The sequence below is a fragment of the Hesperophylax consimilis genome, chromosome 2 (assembly GCF_061612785.1).
Source record: "Hesperophylax consimilis isolate HC1 chromosome 2, BYU_Hcon_1.0, whole genome shotgun sequence".
NCBI lineage: Eukaryota > Metazoa > Arthropoda > Insecta > Trichoptera > Limnephilidae > Hesperophylax > Hesperophylax consimilis.
The window spans coordinates 6,667,392-6,689,650 of NC_142837.1; the positions used below are offsets into that span (position 1 = coordinate 6,667,392).

The 22,259-nt window shown below is 30.7% G+C and overlaps 1 protein-coding gene across 1 annotated transcript in view; it reads left to right on the plus strand.

Annotated features, from left to right (window-relative positions):
* SK (small conductance calcium-activated potassium channel) overlaps positions 1-22,259 on the plus strand; it is a 695,575-nt gene that overhangs the window by 233,905 nt on the left and 439,411 nt on the right. The window contains exon 3 of the mRNA XM_089640922.1: positions 19,533-20,404. Within this exon, the coding sequence (XP_089497048.1) occupies positions 19,533-20,404 (872 nt within the window). The remainder of the gene's footprint in view (positions 1-19,532; positions 20,405-22,259) is intronic.

Consider the following 22,259-nt stretch of genomic DNA (forward strand, 5'->3'; position numbering starts at 1 on the left):
TTTTTTTTTTTTCGGAATAACTTTATTGAGTAAAACCTCAAATTGTAATATTTAAATATTGAAGACAATATTAGTGATTCATAAACAAAAATCTGAAACATAAAAATCAGAAAAGGAAACGGTCACATCTGGGACACGAACCCAGGACCCTTGTCTTTCCGTGACAGTGCTCTACCAACTGAGCTAATGGGACCCTATTCCCCTCGGTCACTTTTAACTGTATCATACTTCGAATAAGAACTACTAACATTGTCTTCATGTTTTCAGATGTGACCGTTTCCTTTTCTGATTTTTCTGTTTCAGATTTTCGTTTAGGAATCACTAATATTGTCTTCAATATTTAAAAATTCTTATTCATTTCGGAGTGAATTTTCGAACATTAAAAATAGTATTTACTATTGTAATATCGACTGTAGTTTGGTAAAACCATTCAAGCCACAAAATGTATGTACTATTATAATATCGACTGTTGTTTGGTAAAACCATTCAAGCCACAAAGTGTATGTACTATTATAAAATCAACTTCTTCTTCCTAGCACTATCCCAACTCATTGCCTAGGTAGGCTGTTGGGGTCGGCTCTTCTCGTTCTCAGGTTATAGCTTCTTCGGTTCTGAGTGTCGCTTTCATCTAGGCCGTTTCTTTGTAGGATTTTGGAGCATTGGGTCATCCAGGAGTTCTTTGGTCTACCTCTGGATGACTGTCTTTGAAGCTCTATAGACATTGCCTGCTTCACTGTGTGGTCTGGTGGTCTCCGTCTTATGTGCCCATACCATCTTAACTGTCGTTCCTCTAGCTTACTGTTTATGTCAGTGACACCCAGGCTACCACGAATGCGTGAGCTTTTAATTTTATCTTTTAATGATACTCCTGCCGTCCATCTAAGCATTCGCATTTCTGCTGATTCGAGTTGCCTAGAGTAGAAGTTGTACATAGTCCAGCATTCGGAGCCATACATTATCGCGGGTCTAACAATAGTCTGGTATGTCTTTCCTTTAAGTTTTATTGGCATTTTCGTGTCGCACAAAATTCCTGTTACGGATCTAAATTTCATCCATCCCACTCCTATCCTATGGTTGACATCCGCTGCACATCCTCCGTCTCTGTGGATGAGTGAGCCCAGATACTTAAATGAGTCACAGTTGGCTAATGTTACTCCATCCAATTGAATCGAAGGAGTTACAGCATTTGGGTCTTCAAATGGTAAATACAAATATTCCGTCTTTTTCCTGCTAATTTTAAGTCCATTATCCTCCAGGATCTTTCTCCACCTTTCCAGGCTATTTTGTAGATCACAATGATTTTCTTCTATCAGTACTACATCATCTGCAAAAAGCATAGTCTTGAGAATACTGTTCATTTCTTGACTAGTTAGGTAATTCATGACCATTATGAATAGCAATGGGCTGAGGACAGATCCTTGGTGTACCCCCACTTTAATTGGAAATGTTGGTGACATCCCTGATGTGCATCTTACTTGTGTTTCTACGTCTGTATACATATCTTGTATGGAGAGCACATATCCTTCTGGTACGTTATGAGATCTCAATGCCGCCCATATCAGGCTTCGGGGTACCCTGTCAAATGCTTTTTCCAAGTCTATAAATACCATGTGTAAATCTTTTTTTGCATCTCGATATTTTTCAACTATGATTCTGACTGTTTGAATAGCATCTATTGTTGATTTCCCCGATACAAAGCCGCATTGATCGTCGTGTATTTTTACAATATTCCTAATTCGTGTGTTTATAATCCTCTCATATATTTTCATGGTGTGAGACATAAGCTTTATCCCTCTATAATTGTCGCACTTCCTAGAGTCTCCCTTATTTTTGTAAAATGGAAGAAGATAGCTTTTCCTAAAGCTTTCTGGCATTGGTTCTCCGGTCAGTACTTTATTATACAGGTTGCAAAGCCATTTATGTCCCGCTTCCCCACACTCTTTCCATAATTCGGCTGGAATATTGTCTGGCCCCACTGCTTTCCCCTTTTTCATTTGTGATATGGCTACTTTAACTTCTGTCGGAGTGATTTCTTCAACTGGCCCCAGCACTGGTTTCTCTGACACATGAATTGTTCTTGGAAATTCTTCGTTCAGTAATGTAGAATAATAATCTTTCCATATTTCACATATTTTGATTTCGTCTGTGATCAACTCACCGTCAGTGTTTTCTATGTATTTGGGTGTTCTAATAGATTTGGCCCTTTCTCTCCTGTGTGTTGCGATTTTGTATATTCTTTGCACTCCGTTAGGTGTTTCTAGGTCATCATACAGCTCTCTCAATGCCTCATGTTGTGCAGAGGCAACTATTTTCTTTACTGTCTTTTTGATTTGCTTATACACTATCCGGAGTTGCTCTTTCTCGTTATCGCACTTACATTTGTGACCAGTTTCTGAAAGCAGTTTTCTTCTCTTTTACACATTTTTGCACCTCGTTTGTATTATAAAATCTATTATAAAATCAACTGTAGTTTGGTAAAACCATTCAAGCCACAAAATGTATGTAGGTACTATTATAATATCGACTGTGGTTTTTGGAACAATTCAAGGCAAAAAATGAACTTCACGGGATTCGATTAAAATGAATTATTGCAAATTCTTAAAGCTAATAAAATATTTAAAAAAAGATTGTATGAATGTGGTTATTTTGAGATTTTTCTTGAATAAAACACTGCAATTCTGTTTACCGTTACGAGAACTTTGAGGGTTGAGTAATTATTTCATCTAAATTTTCTCGAAATAACGTTAAAAACAATTGTATTAATAAATTTCATTTTTAATATTAAAAATGCCTTAATCAGCATATATTACTTTATCATTTTGTATTTAACAGAATGTTATATTTATGAAACCACTGAAAAGTAACATTCCCAAATAATGGGTTTTACCCAAACGCAGTGGATTATTTTTTAATCGGAAAATATTTTATGGATTCTTGAAGTGGGTAGGTATCACCATATAACCAGCGTATCAAATATCTATGTATATGCCCAGTTTACAAAAATAATTCCAAGGTGATTCGAATATATTTCACAACAGGATGTCTTGAACTAATTAAAAGTCCTATATAATAACAATGGAAACAATCGACATGCCGCAAAGCACTTTTGACTGTAAGGGGAAAAGTGAATTTGCCCAGACTAGAGTAAATCTGTACCTACTTAGGATACCTAACTGAAGTGTTTGGACTCTGACCCCTGAATGATAAGGGAGGAAACGTGAAGAGAAGTGAAATGAGGAATTGTCATGACATTGCTTATTTATGTACATATCTAACGCAGAGATATTACCTCGATCTTAGATATTACCAATGGTCGAGTGGTTTAAGACGCCTGTCCCGGTAAGACAAGAGAACCTGGGTTCGATTCCTAGTTGTCACCGTTATCTTTTTGTTTTTCTGTGTCTTATTCTGTTTCATATTTCGTTTAGATATATTTGTATTATCTTCTCATCAGTAAAAAAAATGTTAGACGTTGCTAGAACAACTCATGCAATTAATATAGGCCCAATTATTCTTTACTTTACCGTCATGTAATTGTAATTATGATAATAAGATTATTGTAGCTATTATGTACTTATATTCTTTCTAAATTTTTCATATTTATTTATGTAAAAGCCCAATAGGCTTGTAAATAAATAAAGATAATACCTACATATTGAAAAAATTCTACCATTTCTGACTAGCGTAGTTCATATTCAATATAGGTAGTTGACTTTAAAATTATTATTTCGCTTGTGCTTGTAAATCATAACCCACAAGCATGTCACGTGATATTTGACCACGGGCACGTGGACAGCCCTTATCTAACTCACAGATATTTTATTTTATTTATAAAATGCGAGGTATTCGATAATAGGGTAAATCGTAGATAAACCAATATGAAAGTGCAATCACTTCGGGAGGCGGGTATGGGTACCGCCGGCCCGGGAACCATTCATTGGATAACCAACGACTGCCGTAGGTCACCCCGAGTGCTTCACTACGCTTAGTGACTTAGCAGGGGTGCCCGGGTTTGTGCGGCGAGAATTGTCTGGATCTTGGCGGCGGATGCGTCTGCCTACCATCCGTGTGGCGGGTCAGATTTAAAGTCAGGTTGAGGGAGATCTTTTAACCGATACTGCTACCCGGCTCAGAACAGATATTGTCTAGTGAGTCGGGTAGCGTACATGATTATGTTAATAACCTTAAATAAAAATTTAAAAAAAAACCTCTTCAGTTGGACTTTCTCGACCCATCACATTGCACTGCAGTAGGAGGGATAGCTTCAAACTTCCATCATTCCTGGACACATTGACCTTCAGATTCCTACCCAACCCTCATATCCTTTTCCTTTCAAAAAAAAACATCCACACAGCATCCCCAATGATGACATAGATAATAATTTCCCTCAGGGCCTCCTGTGTGGAGCTAATGTAAAAAAACTGCAAACCAATAGTACCAAGTCTGAAAGCTTTACGAAATTAAAAATTGTTATTGATTATGAAAACTCACTGGAATATAAATGTACATTAAAAAATTCTAATAGTAAAATTTTATTCACTTAAGAAAACTCGTACCGAAATTGCTTCATGAATTTATATTGAGGTTTAAAATGATTACGAATTCTTTAGAAGTAGCGTTGTTTTTGTATATTAAAATATCGCAAATTATATTTCTAACATTTTATGCTTGTTCAACGCAAACCTCGGTGAAGTATATAATATGCAATAGGTACCAAGAAGGTCAACATATTAACAGTATGCGAAAATGTGTACCTTATAAGCAGAGATGTGCAAAATGGGTACCCAAAACCATTTGAAATGCAAAATGGAAATGGGTCAAAACTTTTCCATTTGAAAATGCAAAATGCAAAATGGTTTTTAGAAAAGCATTTGAAATGCAAAATGCAAAATACCTATTTTCAAAATGCATTGAAAATGCAAAATGGTTTCTCAGGTCAAACAATTAAAATAATTATAGAATTTTTAAACAACTTTGTCATTTAATAATGGACATCAATGTAGAACAACTTGTGGAATAACAAATCATACATACTGATATGTCCTGTGTAAAAAACAATTGTATTTGAGTGGAATATAATAGAATCTATTATTAAATATTGTCATTTTTAATGATTTTTTCTTAGGGCCATCATCATTTGTGTAGTAACTCTCTAGTGAGGGGACATCCACCAGTGAACAATAAAGAAATACAGGACAGTGAGAATCAGACAATATAAAATGTTGTTTTCTATTGCGCAATGCGCACCCATTATTTGACCATAGATTGTCACAAAAAACTCCAAGCAGGCGCACTAGAAAACCCACAGATAATATAATACAACTTTGAGAAAACCAATATATATTCTATATTATATAGGTGTTATGTAGCCTTAGCCATTATTAGATTTTAGAATAACGAGCTTCTCAAAAACATCATCACTCATCTTTCTTCTATGAGGTCTCATGATTATACCTCCATTTGAAAAGAGACATTCAACTGGTGCTGAACTCGGAAGACAAGTATGGCATTTGATGAACATGTGCCTAACAGTAGGGTAAAAAATTTGCTCGGGACTAATATTGGCAACGTAAAAAATAGAAACTGCTATCTAAAATTTAATAATACAGCATCATGGCCCCGTGTTCACTATTTGAATCTGTATTTTTTTAATGGTATCACTCAATTGCCAGGGCTCCTACCAAGTAGCAACTTGACAGACGTAAATTATCTCTCATAGCGAGGTTGAGGACTGACTGATATACGGGGCCTATGATAAAAAGATGAGTGGAGATAACAGGGAGAATCTTCCAAAAAAGCATTTAAAATGGAAAATGCATTGAGAAAAGCATTTAAAATGCAAAATGCAAAATGGTTTTTAGAAATGCATTTAAAATGCAAAATGCAAAATACCCATTTTGCATTTTGCGTTTCCATTTGAAATGGATTTATTTGAAATAAAGCACATCTCTGCTTATAAGTACCTACTACTTAGCGTATTACGTGGACGAAGCCCGCGAACGCGATTTCAAGTAGTTGGAATTTGATAAAAAAAAATCTCAAACGATTTGAAATCGCGTTCGCATGGCTTGCCCACATTTCTACGTTTTATAAATTTATAATTAAATATCCCCCCAGAATTCATAAATTATCGTTTCCTATTAAAAACAACATTAGACCACAGACGGAAATGATTGAACTTTATTATTTAAAATACTAAATTCTAAATTATATCTATTACTGTATTTTTTAATTATTTTTTCTTGTATTTTTATTTCATTTTTATATTTTATTTATTTTTTTTTTATTAAGTTTATCCGTAAATTAGTATCCGTAATTATATCCGTAATTATTAGTAAATCAGTTTTTCAACAGGATTTACATGTTCAATTACAATGTAAATATGTATACATAATATGATTACTAATTGGGAAATAATTTAGAACAATTTAACACAAGTAATGTCATATCAGATGCATTGAATGTAGATAGTTTGGATAATATTCTAGTGGAAATATCCAATGATATTACAGTAGATTCAAATAACTTAGATGTCATTTATAATCTTAGGGAAATCAACATTGCAAATTTAAACTTTGTTGATGATAATGTAGTAGAATTAGCTAACTTACTTCATAATAATATAAACATATATATAGATGTAAAGCCAACAGTTAGACCAAAATTACAAAAATTGCACACGTTAAAGAAATTATCTAAATTAATTTTTTAATTAAATAACATAATTTTACCAAAAATCATATCTGAGGAAATTAGTTTTTTAGATCTTCATACAAAAGTATATGCTAGTACTATTACTGTTTGTAATAAGTTAGGAATTAAATTATCATCTTCTGATGATAGATCATATAGTTATAGTAAACCAGAATGGCAGATCAGATGAGAAAATGATGTAGTATTTTTAAGAAGTAACATAGCTAGAGTAATAGAATATAAAAATGGAAATAGAAGTAGGAAAGTTTTGAGACATGTAGATGAAATTGGGAGAAAATTTGGTTATAACATTGATAGTCATAGTAATGAAAATATAATCAATGATTTATTGGATTTATTAAAACAAAAATTAGGCGTAAAAGCTAGTAGATTAAAAAGATATAATTATACGTACAATAATAAAATAATAACAGATTATTCCAGAAAAATGAAAAAATATTTTATTCCAAATTTGACGATACACAAAATATTATTTGGAATAATAATATTCCGTTGCGATCTGAATCAGATATGCGCGATTTTTGGACTAAAATTTGGAGTAAAGATATAAAACATAACGAGTCAAGTCCCTGGATAAAAAAATGAAGAACTCAATTTTTCAGGCATTGAAAAAATGAGTTTTTCTAATATATCAGTTGAATTGTTAACCAAAATTATAAAAAATACTCATAATTGGAAAGCCACGGGTTGCGATTGGATACATAATTTCTGGTGCAAACGTCTGACTACTTTACGTCCTCTTTTGGCAAAAAAACTTTCAAAATTTGTCAACCTCAAAATTATCCGAATATTCTAACTAAGGGAATTACTTATATGTTGCCCAAAAGCAAAAATTTTAATAATCCCTCTCAGTACAGACCCATTACATGTTTACCGACAATATACAAAATTTTAACCTCTTGCTTGACAGATTTGATATATACTCATTTAGATGAAAAAAATATTTTATCTGAACAACAAAAAGGTTGTCGCAGAAAACATATGGGATGTAAAGAACAACTACCTAGTTATTGATTCTGTAATTCTAAAACAGATTCAAACTCGAAAACGTAATTTACATACTTGCTATATAGACTACCAAAAGGCTTTCGATAGTGTCCCGCACTCGTGGCTGATCAAAGTATTAAATATATAAAAAATTAAACCCATTATTATTAGCTTTTTGGAAAATATTATGTCCTTTTGGAATACCAATTTACTTATCAATTTAAAGGGTAAGAAAATACTAATACCGGACATCTCAATTAAAAGAGGAATTTTTCAAGGAGACTAATTGAGTCCTCTTTGGTTTTGCTTAGCATTGAATCCTCTATCTAAAATTTTAATTAAAAGCAAGTTTCGAATAAAAATTACGGGTAATACAAGGGAGAGTAGTACAATTTCGCATTTATTATAAATGGATTGTATAAAATTATTTTTGAATTCTGAACAAAATTTCGAGAAAATGATCGAGGTAGTTAAAAACTTTTCAGATGATATAAAAATGACTTTTGGTTTAGAAAAAATGTAGAACGATCCATATAGAGAAAGGCAAAATTGTAGATGGGGACGAGAGTATATTTAGAAATTTCCAAATTACTAGTATGAAAAGGGATGAGGTTTATAAGTATTTAAGATACCCACAATCAAATAGATTAGACCATACTAGTATTAAAAATGATAATAGGATTAAATTTCAAACTAGGATCAGGAAAATTTTAAAATGCAATCTATCTACTAAAAATTAAGTAAAAGCAATAAATACTTGGGCAATACCTCTATTAACGTACTTATTTGGCATAGTTAAATGGTCTAATACAGATTTAGATAACTTAGAAAGATTAATACGCTAACAAATTTTAATTGCCATCATCCAAATTCAGCTATAGAACGAGTTAATTTACATAGAAATTTAGGAGGTAGAGGTATAATCAAAATAACTTCTTTGAAACATAATCAGGTAGAAATGCTAAGAACTTGCTCATAGCTCAGAAATGCAAAAAATAATTTGCAAGGCAGATAGAAATATTACAGCTTTAAATTTATACGATGCGAATGCCAACATTTTTATAAATCCCAACCAGGAATTATTAGATTCCTGGTCAAATAAAACTTTACACGCGAAACACTTCAATTATCTCAACCAAACGTATGTTGACAAATTTTCGTCAAACAAATGGTTGAGTATTGGAGAGTTGAGCGCAGAAATAGAAGGATTTATGCTTGCCATTCAGGATAGAGTCATTAATACTGAAAATTATAGGAAGCATATAATCAAAGATACAAATCAAATTGATGATTTGTGTAGAAAATGTTTGGTTTTTCCGGAAACTATAGAACATATTATATCGGGATGTTCTATATTAGCACCGTCCGAGTATACATTTAGGCACAATCAAGTTTTTAAAATAATTCACCAAAGTTTGGTAGTTAAAAATAAATTGATTGACTGCCGTAATATAGTACCATTTTATGAATACGAACCAAATCCATTTTGAGAAAACGATTTTTATAAAATATATTATGATAAAACTATACTAACAGACCGAACGATTAGTCATAATAGACCCGATATAGTTTTACATGACAAAATTAAAAAAAATAACTTATATCATTGATGTCGCTATTCCAAATTCCTGTAATATTAAAAAATCTGCTAATGAAAAAATAAGAAAAAAAACAGATTTTGGAAATAAAATAAAAAGAATTTGGCATTCTCAGACTATAAAAATATTACCATTCGTTATTTCGACTACTGGCATTATACCTAGCTCTCTCATTAAAAATTTAGGCGTATTAGATCTTTCAAAAAATTTATATATAAAGATGCAAAAGTCGGTCATTTTGAATACATGTAGGATAACGAAAGATTTTTTAAATATTTATGTTCAGGGATCAGTAGGATTTATAGGCCCCGTTAGAAGTTCTACCGTGCCGAACCCTCTGATATGAAAATATCTGGAGTCGGTGAATTATTTTCCCATTTGATCTCTGGTGAGTTGACGTGTTGTTCTTGTATTGTTTTGTATTTATTTTGCTTATATAATGCACTTACATAGTGTTGATTGACTAGTTGATCATTTGTGGAAAAGTGAGTGGAAGGGTTTAGTTTTTCCCATGTGGAAGATTTAACCCGGACATAAAATCGGAAGTAGAAATAACTAAATTTACATAATTTTGTTGATACTAAAAGTATACTTCAGGTGGAAAAAATATAAAAAGCATTTATTGTTGATTGAGGTACTAGTACATGTTGAATCATTTGGCTCGAAGGCAAGGTTTTATGCATTGCATAAAGGATAACAAATAATTATAAGCAATAATTGGTCATCCGAAATACCAATACAAATTGAAAATATCTCCCGAGTAAAAATAAATTCCGCCAACGGGAATTGAACCCGTGCCTTCTGATGTCCTGTCAGGTGCTCTGTATCCACTGAGCTATGTCGGCTTATTTCCAACCCGCCAAGTAATTCAATTTATACTAATACCTCAATCAACAATTACTGCTTATTATATTTTTTCACCTGTAAAAAACCAACATTATTTTTGTAGGAAAGGCTTTGTTGAAGTTAGTTCAATGAAACTAAGTGGCTTGTCTCAGTACTTTATGTTTACTCTATTAAATTATTCATCTAAGCATTCGTTAAGCATTTAAACAAGATAAATATGCATTTTGAATTAAGGATTACTAATTCATAAAATAATTTTGGTTCCTGCTTCATCGTTTGTCTGGTATGATAAGAAGTTCGTAGTTAGTTATTTAAAAGTTCGTTGAGCTTGAATAATATTACTATGGAAGTAAGAAGCTAATGTTACGCATTATGCAAGTATATTTCATATTATTAACCAACTTACCCATGTAACCGACAACCGAAATTAGTATTTATTTCACAACAATAAAATATTATATCTCTATAAAGTAATGCAACATTTTTAAAGCCAAATTAAATAATGCCAACCTACACCCATTAAAAAATCAAAAATAATTAAAAATAAAACCCTTCCCCTTGGTTTATGCTTCTCTTTTTTTCGACAGCAAAAAACGTATTATTTATTTTCATTAGGAAACCTTTTTCATGAATACTCATCAGATTTTTTGTGTGGTCGAATAAACTTTATCGAAATTAGAATACTGCTTTGATATTTCACCTTTTTCATTTTTGTTTTCGTATTTTATTTTTATTACCCTATATTTTATAACAGTTTCAATGTAATACATTTTTTCAATTAAAAAAAATATATATATATATATCTTCACCAGAAAATTCGAACTAAGCACATGATTTCAGATCTTGAAATATTGGCACTAATGATTATTTATATCAGTAATGCCGTTCGAAACTTACTCCAAAATTGTGTATGAACATGTTGGCTTTTTAACAACGTTTATTTTATGATTCAATGAAGCAGAATATTCAATCTTTTTGTAAGCTTCTTAGGGAAGCAGTCAGCCGTGTCTTTTTTTTGGTACAAAGACGTTTCTACAAAAAAATCAAAGAAATTTTAATTGACATTTTCCAGCAAACATATCACTGTTATTTGAAATAATTTGAAAAAATAGGAATAATAATCATTTATTTTTTTCTTTGCGCAATACGATAACGTTTTGTCATTATTAAACATACTATTTTCAGTTGTCGTTGTATTTGTGATTTGAAACTGTATTCCTTCGTTATTCAACTTTCATATTTCAAAATTGGAACTGATAATATTTAATTTTTAATGTTTTTTATTTAGTTATAAAAAATTTTATATTTTTATATCTAGTATAAACCTTTGGACTTATTTCTTTTACATTAAGGACACTGTACAATACATATAAAACTTATTCTTTATCGTATTTAGGCATAACCTACGAAAAGCAGCTTTTAGCTTCTTTAACATGTGTCGATAATTCATTAAAAATCTTAAATCCTTTAAAATAGAGATTATTTTTAGTTCCCGACAAACTTATTTTTAAAAGTCTAAAATCTCCAGCCATGTATTCTGAAATTAAAATAAATATTCTTAAACATTATAATTGGCCATTCATTTATTACATAAGACGATTAAGGGGGGGAGGGGGGTCGATCATGTCTTATTTTTTCGTATAAGGGGGTGGGAGGGAGTCTCGATAGTTCTTACGTAAGATCACAAAAATGCGCAAAGTTAAAATTATACTTTTAAAAAGCGCGGGCCACTTTCGGAGATCCACTTTCCGAGTGGGTTTTGAGCCCCTGGACTGAAAATCTTCTGTAGGTAAAGATGAATAATTAAAACCCCAAAGTTTATTACTACCAAAAAATTAAAATTATTAGTACCTTTGTAAGTACAAATAAACCTTTCTAAAAATTGTTACTTTGAAAAATAAACATTAAAACAAACCAAACGTTTATTCTTGTTATTTGTTTTTGGGGTGTTATGTCGTGTTGCGCTAACTCCTTCTTAAGGCCAACGTTTCGGACAACGTTACAGTGTTCATCATCAGAGCAGACGTGTATTCATTTTTTCCTTTAGATTCTTACGTAATAAATTTTAAACAGGGGGGGAGGGGTCGGCCTATTCTTATTTTTTCTTATAATAGGGGGGGAGGGGGTCGAAAACTAGCAAAATTCGTCTTACGTAATAAATGAATGGCCCCTAACCATAAATCAGACAAACTGTAAAGTAGGTACCAATATAATTTTATTTATTAAAAATCTTTTTTAATGTTCATGTACGTTTGACAGATTTAAAAAAAAAAATTATTAGGTAATTTCAAGTTATGATGAAGTTCAAATTAAACATTAAATTAACAATAACATGTAATTACATTACATTGAGTTTGTTTTCTTTTTAGTACATCTTGATACACCTTTTTTTAGAGCAAATGCTCGTGTTGAAAAGGCGGAGAAAAACGCGTGTAAATAATAATTTAACATATATATAAAATATTTATATCAAATAGAAAAGGATGTAAAAGAAAGAAAGAGATAAGAATAAGAATAAGAAATAAGAGAAAAGGATTTCAATATAGTAATAAAATGAAAGATTATATTGTGTTTTTAAGTATAAACGATTTTAATATGCTGTTGATACAGTGTTTTTATTGAGTTTTTAATTTTTTTATAATTCGTTTCCAATCTTAAGTTAAGAGGTAATTGGTTAAACCACTTGACACCAAAATATTTATAAAATTGTTGGGCTGTGGTGGTGTTACAGCGTGGGATAGTTATAGAGCCAAGAATACTATGTCTATTGCTGTTCGAAAAAGTTATTAAGTTGTCATTGTTGAAACAATCTTTATGTATTTGAAAAAGAGTTATTTTTTTATAAATAATATGAAGTGAAGGGACTTTAAATTCTTGAAATAATCTAATTGTGGGGTAATCGTTCGGTTTTTTCAAAATTATTTTTATTAGTATTCTTTGGATGATTTCTAAAGGTAAGAAAGAAGTTTTGAAAGCTCCACCCCAACCAAGATGATTAAATGAATTGATTAATAGAGGTAAAAAAACGTTACTGAGACTAAATTCGTGGTTTTACTGAGCTAGATCCAGTGGACATAGTTTAGCGAGCAGTTTATATCTGTAATTGATTAAAATATAACGTGTCTTTATGGTATCATTAATATTCGAAAGGTAAATTTCTTTTTTGAAAAGCAATGATCCTGAGGCAACATATTTATATAAATTCTTTGAGATTAACGAATCCTAAAATTATGTAATATACCGTGATAAATAAATAAATGTATACATATAACTGTTCAGACTATTTTAGTGAATTAATTAAAATATGATTGAACAACATGAGAATTATTTTTTTATGTATAAAATGATATTTTACAACAATAATCTTTCCAGATAACGTAACTCTTGCTTCATCATATTAAAAATATGCCTCTATCTAAAAACTCTGTAGAACTGCACAAGTTTCGAAACCTTCGAGGTGCAGCTAATTCCTTTTACGTTTTTCCACATTCTCTTCATGGATTTATCAGTTGGGTAAATTTTGTATCTGAAATTCAAATTAAGTACTTAAAAAATCAAATCTTAATTTTTGGCACTAAAATTATCAAGCATACTTATTTCAGCTGCCTGTAATGTGCGTTGGTTATTCCTGCGTGCATTATTCTTCCCATGAACTAAAATTTGCTTTGATTATAAGTTTCATAAAGTACCTAACAATATGAAACGCTTAACTGAAAGTTAATTCAATTGCCTTCTTCAAAATTTTAGTGGATTTGCGGAGAATTCAAGCTATCCCCTGATTTAACGTTTCTGCGCTAGCGACATAATAAAACTCAATGATCATTATCTCCTAGCATAGATACCTTCCTTCCTTCCCTGAACATCTCTTCTCCCTTTTCTTAAAAAGACCCGCCAGGCAGCATCCCCAAAGATGACATAGACTCCGAGGGAAATTATTTCCTTAAAATAATGCATTACTTAAGGCACATCGTTTTCCACCGCTCGCGCTGATAAAAAAATATCTGTTCCAGTTTGAAGGCGGCCGTGACTGGTCGAAACAGGTACGGTTTAATTATGTTTAAACTACAAAAATTATTTCACTTATCCATTACTACCAATGGGATTAATTATAATAATCATAGATTCTCCTCAGTATTCGCATGATGTAGCCATTGCGTGTACTGTAGATAATGTTACGAAGATAACTAAGCAACCCGTCTATTATATGGGACACAACAAGCACGCGACACGTGGCATTTATGTACCACGTGTTGAAAATGTTTTTTTTTTAATAAATGTACCTTCGAACTATATTTAACTGAGCAAAAAAATAATGTTTAAAACACGCACCTGTTATTGTTTTTAAAAATGCTTCTTTTTAACAATATATTTTTTATGATCTTTTTAATATATACAAAATGTAGCCTACGTATATTTGCGCTCGCAAAACTCGAAAATCATTTGACCGACTTTGTTCTTATTAGTTCCAGGAATGTTTAGAGAGTTGCATTGCATTGTAGAAGAAGTCGAGGATGCCCGAGGAATACTTAACACAATATCTCTGCATCGGAAAGAATCGAATTAAAGTCGATATAATGTAGTATTTTATCAGTATATTTATGGTATATAAAATCGAATTAAAGTCGATATAATGTAGTATTTTATCAGTATATTTATGGTATATAAAATAGAATTAAAGTCGATATAATGTAGTATTTTATCAGTATATTTATGGTATATAAAATCGAATTAAAGTCGATATAATGTAGTATTTTATCAGTATATTTATGGTATATAAAATAGAATTAAAGTCGATATAATGTAGTATTTTATCAGTATATTTATGGTATATAAAATCGAATTAAAGTCGATATAATGTAGTATTTTATCAGTATATTAATGGTATATAAAATCGAATTAAAGTCGATATAATGTAGTATTTTATCAGTATATTTATGGTATATAAAATCGAATTAAAGTCGATATAATGTAGTATTTTATCAGTATATTTATGGTATATAAAATCGAATTAAAGTCGATATAATGTAGTATTTTATCAGTATATTAATGGTATATAAAATCGAATTAAAGTCGATATAATGTAGTATTTTATCAGTATATTTATGGTATATAAAATCGAATTAAAGTCGATATAATGTAGTATTTTATCAGTATATTTATGGTATATAAAATCGAATTAAAGTCGATATAATGTAGTATTTTATCAGTATATTTATGGTATATAAAATAGAATTAAAGTCGATATAATGTAGTATTTTATCAGTATATTTATGGTATATAAAATCGAATTAAAGTCGATATAATGTAGTATTTTATCAGTATATTTATGGTATATAAAATCGAATTAAAGTCGATATAATGTAGTATTTTATCAGTATATTTATGGTATATAAAATCGAATTAAAGTCGATATAATGTAGTATTTTATCAGTATATTAATGGTATATAAAATTGAATTAAAGTCGATATAATGTAGTATTTTATCAGTATATTTATGGTATATAAAATCGAATTAAAGTCGATATAATGTAGTATTTTATCAGTATATTTATGGTATATAAAATCGAATTAAAGTCGATATAATGTAGTATTTTATCAGTATATTTATGGTATATAAAATAGAATTAAAGTCGATATAATGTAGTATTTTATCAGTATATTTATGGTATATAAAATCGAATTAAAGTCGATATAATGTAGTATTTTATCAGTATATTAATGGTATATAAAATCGAATTAAAGTCGATATAATGTAGTATTTTATCAGTATATTTATGGTATATAAAATCGAATTAAAGTCGATATAATGTAGTATTTTATCAGTATATTTATGGTATATAAAATCGAATTAAAGTCGATATAATGTAGTATTTTATCAGTATATTAATGGTATATAAAATCGAATTAAAGTCGATATAATGTAGTATTTTATCAGTATATTTATGGTATATAAAATCGAATTAAAGTCGATATAATGTAGTATTTTATCAGTATATTTATGGTATATAAAATCGAATTAAAGTCGATATAATGTAGTATTTTATCAGTATATTTATGGTATATAAAATAGAATTAAAGTCGATATAATGTAGTATTTTATCAGTATATTTATGGTATATAAAATCGAATTAAAGTCGATATAATGTAGTATTTTATCAGTATATTTATGGTATATAAAATCGAATTAAAGTCGATATAATGTAGTATTTTATCAGTATATTAATGGTATATAAAATCGAATTAAAGTCGATATAATGTAGTATTTTATCAGTATATTTATGGTATATAAAATCGAATTAAAGTCGATATAATGTAGTATTTTATCAGTATATTTATGGTATATAAAATCGAATTAAAGTCGATATAATGTAGTATTTTATCAGTATATTAATGGTATATAAAATCGAATTAAAGTCGATATAATGTAGTATTTTATCAGTATATTTATGGTATATAAAATCGAATTAAAGTCGATATAATGTAGTATTTTATCAGTATATTTATGGTATATAAAATCGAATTAAAGTCGATATAATGTAGTATTTTATCAGTATATTTATGGTATATAAAATAGAATTAAAGTCGATATAATGTAGTATTTTATCAGTATATTAATGGTATATAAAATCGAATTAAAGTCGATATAATGTAGTATTTTATCAGTATATTTATGGTATATAAAATCGAATGGTGGAAGAAGTCGGAAACGACCGAGAAAGACAATAGCAATGGCATTAGTATCATTATATTCTATTTTGCCGTCAAATTATTGACGTACTCAAACTTATTCCTGCTAAGACTATTCTATTTTTGTATCGTTATTTACTCCTACTTTCGACATTAATAAGGTACACAATTTATAACGTCTCGAAATAATAAAAGTACATTGTAACGTTAAATTTATAATCAAATTATGTCAATGAAGAGAGAAAGGGTAGTAAACACATTTATACCTGTGTATTTTTTAGTGTGTTTTCAAAAAAATCAAAATCACATCACGTAATATACCTAGGTTAAATATTTGAAACTTATTACGAATAGTGTATTACGTCCAGTCAAAGTCTAATGACAAATACAATTCACATAAAGTAATATACCTGGGTTAGATATTTAATACTTATTACGAGTAGTATTTTACATCCAGTCAAAGGCTTATGACAAATACAAATCACATCAAGTAAAATACCGTCGTGGGTTAGATATTCAACACATACGAAAATAAATAAAACAATGTTATTGGTTTTTAGGAAATATACAGTTGATAAAAACGATTATGACAAGTGGGAGATTCCAAGATGTGAATTGTATTCGTACCCAATCATCTCTTATAGTTAATATTCCATTATTTTAGATAGTTCCTTTCTGTGAACCCAGTAAATCGATACACTTTAGTAATACTCTAGTATTTTTGGAGACAGCTCCTCGTTAATGGACCCCCCGGTGGTAGATAAATTACATCTGCACCGAGCAACTAATACACTAATACTCCAACACATTAACAAGACCCCTGGGATGCTTTGACACTGCATTCTTAGTTTATATTAAGGTATATTAATAAGGTTATATTAAGGATTTACCCTTTGGAAGGAGTGTTCTTAGTCAAATCAAAACACATGTGTATTTTATTGTAAACAAATATTGGTTTCCAATGACATTTTGCAAAACATTATATTTTCAATTAAATTAAAAAAAAACTTTACATATCGAAAAAATTCAAGAAATCCTGCATAATAGGGATTTTTGAGGATATTTTATTCGAATGGTACATATTATGTACCACGGGAATAAAATAATTGGGTAGTAATTGATTTAATTATTAACGAACAAGCTCCACTCAAGTTGAATAATTAATAATTATTCCGATTGAAAATGCGGGAATCGGAATTTGGGATTTGTACAAAAGTTATTCCGATAATTAAGCAAACATCTTAATTGAAAAAAAAAAATTTCAATGAAACCGAATTCTTGTATTCTTTTGACAATTAACATTGTTTTTGCCTGTTTAATGGACCCCTTCAAAATAATTATTAACTTGAAACATCATGTTTTGCACACAAGAAATTAATAAACTTTCCAAATAAGTTTGTGGTTGGAATTTCATTGTGATGAATATATATGTGAATTGATTATATAAAAAACACAAAAATGCCGAAATTTTTTCATCCCCAAAAAACGGCATTATTTTTTCATAACTTATGAGGCTGTACGTTATTTAAAAACGTAATTAAGTAAAAAAAGTATTACCCTGCAATTATTACAATTTTTTAGTCAATATTTTATTTATTCATTTAAACGCCCTGATGGGCTTTTACACTATACATATTTTACATTATTTACTGCGTAATACATTAACAACAGAAGATTTTTATTTTTAAATCATCAACACAAAATACCTAACAATTTTTTTTAAGTTTACAACATATCTACAAGAAAACAACAAATATACGCAATCCCTCTTTCAAAATACTACATAAAAATGTCATTCTGGTATCTCTTGAATACAGGCAAACTTAATATTAAATATGTCGATATTTGAGGTGAATTTTGGGAAGCGAGAATTAGGTGCATGTGTGTGATAGTTGGTACTCAAGTTATTGTTGCAGAATAATATATTTTGCCTAGTTGTTAAAAATGTTAATTTGAGTTAAGTTAATAATTTATGTTAATATTGTCAAAAGCGTTACCGAAAACATTTGGTACCTACTAATACAGGTATTATGGTAAGTATTGTGAACTTTAATTACCTCAATACTATAATAATATATGGCCACATTTGCATGGATTTCGCTAAAAATGCTTAAAAATTTCCGTAACTAAATCAATCACCAAAAAAAGTTGAGTTCGCTTAGTTTTGCCAAACCTAATAAAAAGGAATGCTTGCATTTTTTTTTAATCGAAATCAAAATGTACGGTGTATTATTTTGAATTTAATAGCAAAATATGAGTGGTTGTTGAGAAAGATCAGTAGATCCATTTGATGTTATGTTTCTTGATCACGTTATTTTCATCGATTTATTTTCGTAGGAGCCACCAATACACACTTCATTGAAAAGCATTTAATTCGGTTTCTCTCCGATTACTGTATTTTATAGTATCGCCCCCGCAAGCTAGTCTATATTTGTATCTTAACAATAATCCCATACAAATTTTAAATCAATACGAATACAAGGAAAGATACATAAAATAACATTGAATGAATATATTATTTATTGAGTATCATCATCCAATATCATCGATATTATATTTAATTTCACATAAAACATTTATGACAGTACATAAACATCGTAATAAAATGAAATGATTTCTTTACGTTGTGCAAATGTGCAATGCCAACAATGAGAAAAATGAATGCAACATTTTAAAATTAAAATTTATTTTTGCTTTCAGATTCGCGTGAAAGCAGGGAAATCAGAATGAATGTCCAAATGTCAGCGCCGAATGACGGAGTGGAGATTGCCACCAACTCCGGATATGGTAGCAATGACGAGACTACCAGCCTCTTGGTGCTCACCCCATCCGTCACCGTCATAGCCTCCGCCCCCACCGACAAAGAACCCAATGGTCCCTCAGGCAGCAACAAACACAACCCTTCCAAGCCAGTTCTTATGCGGCAAGACTGCACCGCCAGATACCTGACTTCCCCACATCCACAGTTATCAGCAAGTGGAGGGTTAGGTGGGAGCGAAGAGAGTGGCACTTCGATTAGAATAGAAGAATCAAGCACCAGATCAGTGCCTGATATCGAGCTTCATTGCAGACTTGACAATGTCCAAGGCAACAGTAGCATGGACCGGAATCACAGCTTCAACTCTCCCGTTATCAATGTGCCCGGTGGTTGCAGACACAGAGCTTCCGCGAGTGGTTACCAGCTCATCCCACAAGCATATACAAGGTGCAGGGGTTGTGAGAGGAGAGCGTCCACTACACCTATATCTTCCTTACATCTCGCCAGATCAATATCGCGAGAGAGCGTGCGATCTGCGCTGCATTACCAATGTCCCTGCAGTGCAATGCACTCCTCAGGGACATGCCCAACCATCCAACCACCTACGGTTTTGTTAACAACTACGCAAAATTCTAGAATCATTCGTCAAAGTTCTCAACCAGAAGCCAGCGCCATAACATGTTGCGGCGGCCACTGTGTGCATCAACACGCGCCCAGCGCCTCTCTGCGGCAGCTGCGGGAACCCGGCGACGGGATAGCGGGCATAGCGGCGGACTCGCTTCGAATCAACGGGGCCATGCGGCAGTTCCGACAGGTAAATGGTTCTGTTCTCGGATAAATTTGAAAGCTTTGGGCGTTTCCCCAAAGCTCCGCTCATTTTTTAATTCGTTTTCCACAGATGGCACTATCACAGAATAGATAAATGGAAAGCTAAAATAAATTAAAATATTTTAACATTAAGGACATTAAGTTCAAGTTATAAAATGTTATGTGTAAGGTATTCTAATTCCGAATATATTTTTAAACAGGTAATTTCTTATAATTTTTCAAAACTTAAGGTTTAATTGGCGGTCCGTGACTTTAACGAGCATGATTGGTAAGATTAAAAAAAAACAACATACATATTGTTGTTGCTGAACTTATTTTAATAAATATTTATTTTAAATATTTGATTTCAATAATCCTGAAAATTTTCATTGAAAAAATGGAAATATTAAAAAAATATGTATTTTCAGCTACAAGAACATCATTAATGTTGTATTTTTCAAACTGACGCTCACTGAAAAGTATATGATAACATGCAGTAGTAGGTACCTACAGTAGGTACTATTTCTCGGAGATAGATGATACGCTCTGTATGTGATTGTTGTTCAAGCGCTGCAAAGTTTTACCCCTTCGCGTGTCCGATTGATGCAAGTAAGTTTAAGCTGTTTGTGAATTTAACCAAACTTCCCGTAGACGCAAAACGTGCAACCATTTTACCCCGAGTTGGATTTAAGAGCTCACAGCTCATGATTGTTCCGGACATTTATAGTTTAAGGTCCGTAAATACGGAAAGACGCATTCAATCGTCGATTAGTTAGTATGTTTCAATTTGATTTAGGTACTATAAAAGTTCTGAAGTATCTTCTATTCTGCAAGTATTTTTGTAATTATTTCATGTTGGCGTATTAAAAAAAAACCTAAGCATTTGTGAATTGAAAATATGAATACTATCAATAGAAATAAAGAAGTCGATCGGAAAAATTTAGGGACGTACAGAATAAAAGGTACATGAAGTTAACACATCTTTGCAAATTGGACGGCGAAAATGAATGTTTTATTTTAATCCGTAAATGTTCAATTCCGTGAAAATTATCACATCATTGAAACTAGGTACAAATAGTAATAAAAATGCAAACCTATTCCTATATTTTCAATTCAATATTAGATTAATGAAGAATGGCAGAAATCGTTAACAAGAATATAAAATTCTACTCCAGTCTTTTTACAAACATGGAAATTGCATTACCAAAGGTGGAAAACTGTCAGACAATATCATTTCAACAGCGCATTGACAAATTTTCATGTCATTGCAAGTGTTTGCAGTATTTTATAAACTCGTTTAGAAATAGTGTCGAATTCTTATGAGAGATCTGAATAACTTCGTTTTGATTCTACTGCTAATATATAAACTGTTAGATTTAAGTTTATTAAATTAAACGTTGTAACTTTGCCACAACACCACTTCGATATAATATAATAAGACGCCAATCGATTTAAAAAATCCATGTTGTTGACAAGTCAGATATTATAAACGAAGTCATGAACGGTGACAAAAACGATAACCGTGTTGTTTCTTAATTAAATAATGTTTTTGCTTTTATTTATTTTTATCATGATTTAAATGTTGTGTGAACAATTAATTATATAGACATCTCATCAAGTAAGAGTTCCAGAGCAAGAGCAAGTTCAATAATATTGAAAAAATATATGATCCATGTTGTTGACAAGTCAGATATTATATATGAAGGCATGAACGGTGATAAAAACGATTACCGTGTTTTTTCTTAACTAAATAATGTTTTTGCTTTTATATGTATTTTTATCATGATTTAAAAGTTATGTGAATAGTTAATTGGATAGACATCTTGTCAAGTAAAAGCTTATTATATTGAAAAAAAATATGA